General features: G+C 51.2%; 1 protein-coding gene across 1 annotated transcript; it reads right to left on the reverse strand.

The window, feature by feature from the left end:
* Positions 1–2320: 2320 nt before the first annotated feature.
* LOC125511449 (probable aquaporin TIP4-1) lies at positions 2321–3984 on the reverse strand. Its single transcript, XM_048676830.1, has 3 exons — positions 3738–3984; positions 3104–3357; positions 2321–2884 (listed from the first exon to the last, which is right to left on the reverse strand). Exons 1-3 carry the CDS (start codon positions 3874–3876, stop codon positions 2507–2509), a joined length of 771 nt encoding a protein of 256 aa, XP_048532787.1. The 5' UTR covers positions 3877–3984; the 3' UTR covers positions 2321–2506.
* Positions 3985–4653: the final 669 nt, after the last annotated feature.

Raw genomic sequence — 4653 nt, forward strand, 5'->3', positions numbered from 1 at the left:
TGTTTTCCGAAAATTGTCACTCTTTTACCAAAATCAATACTGTTTTGTAAAAATCATGGGTATTCACATGAAGACCCAAGAATACCCCTAGCGCCGCCCCTGCCCTGGACCACGGTGCCCGGTTACGAACCGATGCTCACAGGCCTCATAGTAGGTGCCAACACCATTGTCGGCAGCAACTTCTCCGGCACGTCCGTGAACCCCGCCCAATCCTTTGGGCATGTGTTGGCCAACGGAGTGTGGACCAACCAGTGGGTCTACTGGGTTGGCCCAATGGTTGGTGCCCCCTCGCTGGGTTTGTCTACGAGACGTTGTTCGTGGTGAAAAAGTCGCATACTCACATTTATATTTTACGACAATCGAGGTTGTTGTTAGATTGATTGTTCCGGCGAAGTGCTTCTAGCTTGGGTGTCGAAATGGTTGTTCATGGTGAAGAAGTCGCATGCTCACAGGCCTTTTATAGGTTGTTGCGGGCGCCCTTAAGGGCGACTGTGAGCTTATTGCATCTTGGCGAAATGCTTATGTTTCCTGCTCTTGGGAGGAGAAATTATCTTCACAAATGTTGACCAAGATTTATATATGCCATCGGCTAGATAGTAGCATTGGTCATACCGAGACGACCCTTGGTAAAGTTGCAAGATGGAGAAGTACCAAGAGCTAGCCTTGGAAACATATGAGATTTCTGCTAGATGTTGAATGTCATTGTGAGATCCAGGCAACCCAAAGAAGCAATGCCAGATGCAAAATCTTTGGTGGCAACAACTTCCAAAATTATGGTTGGATGGGTGAATTGGTCGTTCCAAGATGCAAGGCAATTCTTTCACTTACAGTGCATACAATTAGCACCGCCTAGCATCCCATGCCATCTTTTTTCTTTATGCATTGCTAAAAGCTTGGTCTGTCTCCTTGGCATTGGATGCTTGAGATATTGTGGTCCATAAACACGCACCACGGTTTCATCGAAACTTTTGTGCACTTGACGATCGGATCGTTGGAGTGTCATCCATGAATCTACAGGAGAGCCATATGCAAGCATCTAAAGTGTCATGGTCACCTTTTGAAAAGGGGAAAACACAGAAGACCGACGACATTTCTCTATTGTTGGAAGGAAGAACCAAGGGCATGCATGTTGTCAACAATTCTACGGAACTATCGTTCGGTTGTGCAGAAATGTCGCCGAAACACTTATGGCAAGAAGGTGCAACCTTGCACATACTAGTGGAGGAAGAGGCGCTCTTGCCCAACGTATCTGTTCCGGCGAACTGTCGCATGACCAACCTGCGACCCGGACGCTACCTCTTCCTTTCCGTTGATGCTATCCGTTGAGCAATCATCAATATTATCGCATGTTCTTCATTGTCCATCATTTCACTCCCGAAAACGGAGCTCGAATCCAACGACAAATCATGACAACACATTAACTCCACCATCGGATCCATCTACACATAATATGAATTATCTACACGAATCTATGAGCCGTGAAACTAAATCTACAAGAAAAGGTTGGCGAAATTTATCTTGAGGTCGTATAAGAGAAAACCGGACGGTAGGAAGAAGGCATGGGGTTGCGGCGAAGCATTAGAGGTCCTAGAATGGTTCAACGGAGGTGAGCGGAACCGAATAACTGTGCTCCGGGTGTCGAAGGCGGCAGTAAACGAAAACGACGCGGGGATGTGGGTGGCGGCGGAAGGGAGTGCATTTCCTAAAATATCTATGGCGCCAATATTTTTGGTGGACGAAAGACACACTATACCACATCGCCCAACCTCCAAATATGGAGGCTCGAGGGATCCAAAAATTATGATGACTCTAGTCGGTTGTCGCCTCTGTTAGAGTGGTCTTTTCGGCCGAAATAGCCATATCGATGGTTATTATGCCTATATACTATGCCGATCGGGCCGAAGTGGCAACTCTTTTAGAGGTTCTTTTAGGTGCTACAATCAAAAGTTTTGTCCCTTGCTTCGCAACATCTATTACACCTGGAATGGTTGAAATTTATGTCTTCCAATCAAATATACTCAAACAACTGATTATTAGCCTTTTAATCAAAGCTTTTAACACCCCCCCCCCCCCCCCCCCCCCCCCCCCCCCCCCCCCACCCCGTGTGCCAAACAGCCATCACAGTCACTCCATACAAAACCAATTTTGACAGCGTAGCTAGAAACACTCCGCCGAAAAAATCTATCGGCAACATCAATTACCTTACGCATAGGTATATATCGCAAAATGTAAATGCAAGCATATTGCAAAAGGTTTGTCCCTGATTCGCAACACCAATTACACCTCTAATAGAACTCAAAAAAAAAATTCACACCTCTAATGGGTTGAAATTCACATCTTCCAAACAAATATATTTACACAGCATTGTAGTAGCTCCGTACAAACCATTTCTGACACCCTACCTAGAATCACTTCGCCTGAAAAATCTATCAGCGACATCGATTGTCTTATACATACCATTATACATCGCAAAATGTAAATGCAAGTATGCGAGCAACCTGCTTTTCTAAAAGTCCCAACCAAGTAGAGGCTCATGCGTCTTCGTCACCATAAACACTGTCTCATAGACGAACCCGGCGAGGGGGCCACCGACCAGCGGGCCGACCCAGTAGACCCAATGGTTGGTCCACACTCCAGTGGCCAACGCGGGCCCGAAGGACCGGGCGGGGTTCATGGAAGCGCCGGAGAAATTGCCGCCGGCAATGGTGTTGGCACCGACGATGAGGCCGGTGAGCATCGGTCCGTAGCCGGGCACCGTGGTCCGCGGGTCGAGGATGGTCGCGTACACCACAAAGAGGAGGGAGAAGGTGAGGATGATCTCCATGACCAGCCCTTGCATGGGGCCTATGCCTGTGCCCAGGGTGTGCACCGGAACCGGAGTGGCCTGCATCAATAATTGCAAATTTGGAGAATGTTCAGATTTAGGAACGACTCACTGTCACGGCAATCAATTGATAATTTAAAACAAATAGTACACCTGTGTACTATACGGTCCCGTTTTCTTTGCGGGTGTACTGTACGTGTCCTTCTCGTACGTGTCCAATTACCAGGGCGGGCAGGACACATGGCTATGGCTGTAAAATTGGCATGGGTGGGCTCGTACCTGGCCGCCGGAGAGGTAGCGGAGGAGGATGCAGGCGAGGGAGGAGGCCAGCAGCTGGGCCGCCACGTACAGCACCGCCCTGAACGCCGTGATGTGCCCGCGCGCCAGCAGCGCCACCGTCACCGCCGGGTTGAGGTGCCCGCCCGACACATGGAACCCCGCCGTCACCAGCACCCCCGCCGCCAGCGCCTGCGCGAGGGCAACCCCGGCCAGCGTCGCCATCGGCATAGCCGCGCCCTGCAGCTCCGGCACCCCTGCAAATTAATCGATCAATCATGAGTACGTACCCCTGATCCCCAACCTCACGGCGTGTCACATGGTCGAGAAGCGAATCGAATGGAGGAGGAGAACACGTGTCGTTTGTACGTAGGATCGCCAGCAAAGAAAATTGATAAAAAAGAAGAAGATGGGGCCAGGCCACCAGTTCATCTGCAAGAAGCTCGAGCCCCCGTGGATCCAGGCATCCAGCCGACCGTTGCCGCCGGCCCTCTGCCTCGTCCGTCTTTCCTTTCCTAGTCCCCAGACGACGGAGTCACCGGAGCAAGTTGGAGCCGCCGGAGATTCTCGGTCCGCGAACCAGGCCGACTAACAATTGGAGGATTAGGGGAGAGGTGAGCAGGGCACGGGTACGTACCGGCGGCCATGGCGGCGGCGACTCCGGTGAAGACGAAGAGGAAGGTGAGGACCAGCTCCCCCAGCACGGCGCGGACGCAGCCGGCGTCGACGACGACGACGTCACGCTCGTCGAGCGAATCCGCATGCTTGGTGTCCATGCTCGAGCTGAGCTCCACGAGGCTCGCCGCTCTGGTTCTTGGGATGTGGCGAGAGTCTGTGCGGCTCCGAGGTAAAAAGTAAGATCTTGCTTGGTGGCCGACCGGCGCGCCTCTGGTGTTTTATAGAGCAACATTTCTATTTTTATTTCGAGAAGATTTTATAGAGCAAAATGTATCTCTGTCTGCGAAATGGGTTTCGAGCGGGCTTTGCCGGGCCGAGGACGGTCGGACAGCGACGTCGTGGGCGGTCGGCAAGGGCCGGGGCCCGTGAACCCTGCACGAAAACGTGCGCCGAGAAAGCGCGGGGGGAGGTCGACGACGGTGAGGATGACCTGTGAGCGCACCAAGATATTTCTCCTCGCCTATGGCCTTGGGTGGGACCCTGGTGACCTGTGACTCAGACTTCCAGCTGCACATCATTTCTGTTTCCAGATGCGTGGCCTCCCTGCCGAGCACCCATTGGTACACGTCGTTTTGGGTGGGTGGATTTTACTGCCCACGTATTTCATTTTCATTTCAATGGAAACAGGCTAGCTGATGCCACCGTGCGCTTTATCGCAGATAAATAAAACAATATTAATTTATGGTCGCTTTCGAGTGAGGGGTAAATTCCATCCTACAACTTGCGCTTTTGGCCGGCCGGGTGCACATCGTTGGATGTATGGCCTGAATGCATGCATACAAAACCTTATAAATATAGGCATGTGCTTTGCGGGAAAGAAAAAAAAAGAGAGGTGTGGGAGCATCTACAACCGGATCTCTTATATTCGTCTCAAA

The sequence above is a fragment of the Triticum urartu genome, chromosome 5 (genome assembly GCF_003073215.2).
Source record: "Triticum urartu cultivar G1812 chromosome 5, Tu2.1, whole genome shotgun sequence".
NCBI classification, from domain to species: Eukaryota; Viridiplantae; Streptophyta; class Magnoliopsida; order Poales; family Poaceae; genus Triticum; species Triticum urartu.

Bases quoted from the DNA above. Each gene is read 5' to 3' on its own strand.
- LOC125511449 (XM_048676830.1), bottom strand. From the start codon at position 3,876: ATGGACACCAAGCATGCGGATTCGCTCGACGAGCGTGACGTCGTCGTC. The intron at 3,358-3,737 runs GTACGTACCCGT...ATTAATTTGCAG, and splicing joins CGCCGCCGCCATGGCCGCCG to GGGTGCCGGAGCTGCAGGGC. The intron at 2,885-3,103 runs GTACGAGCCCAC...TTATTGATGCAG, and splicing joins GCTACCTCTCCGGCGGCCAG to GCCACTCCGGTTCCGGTGCA.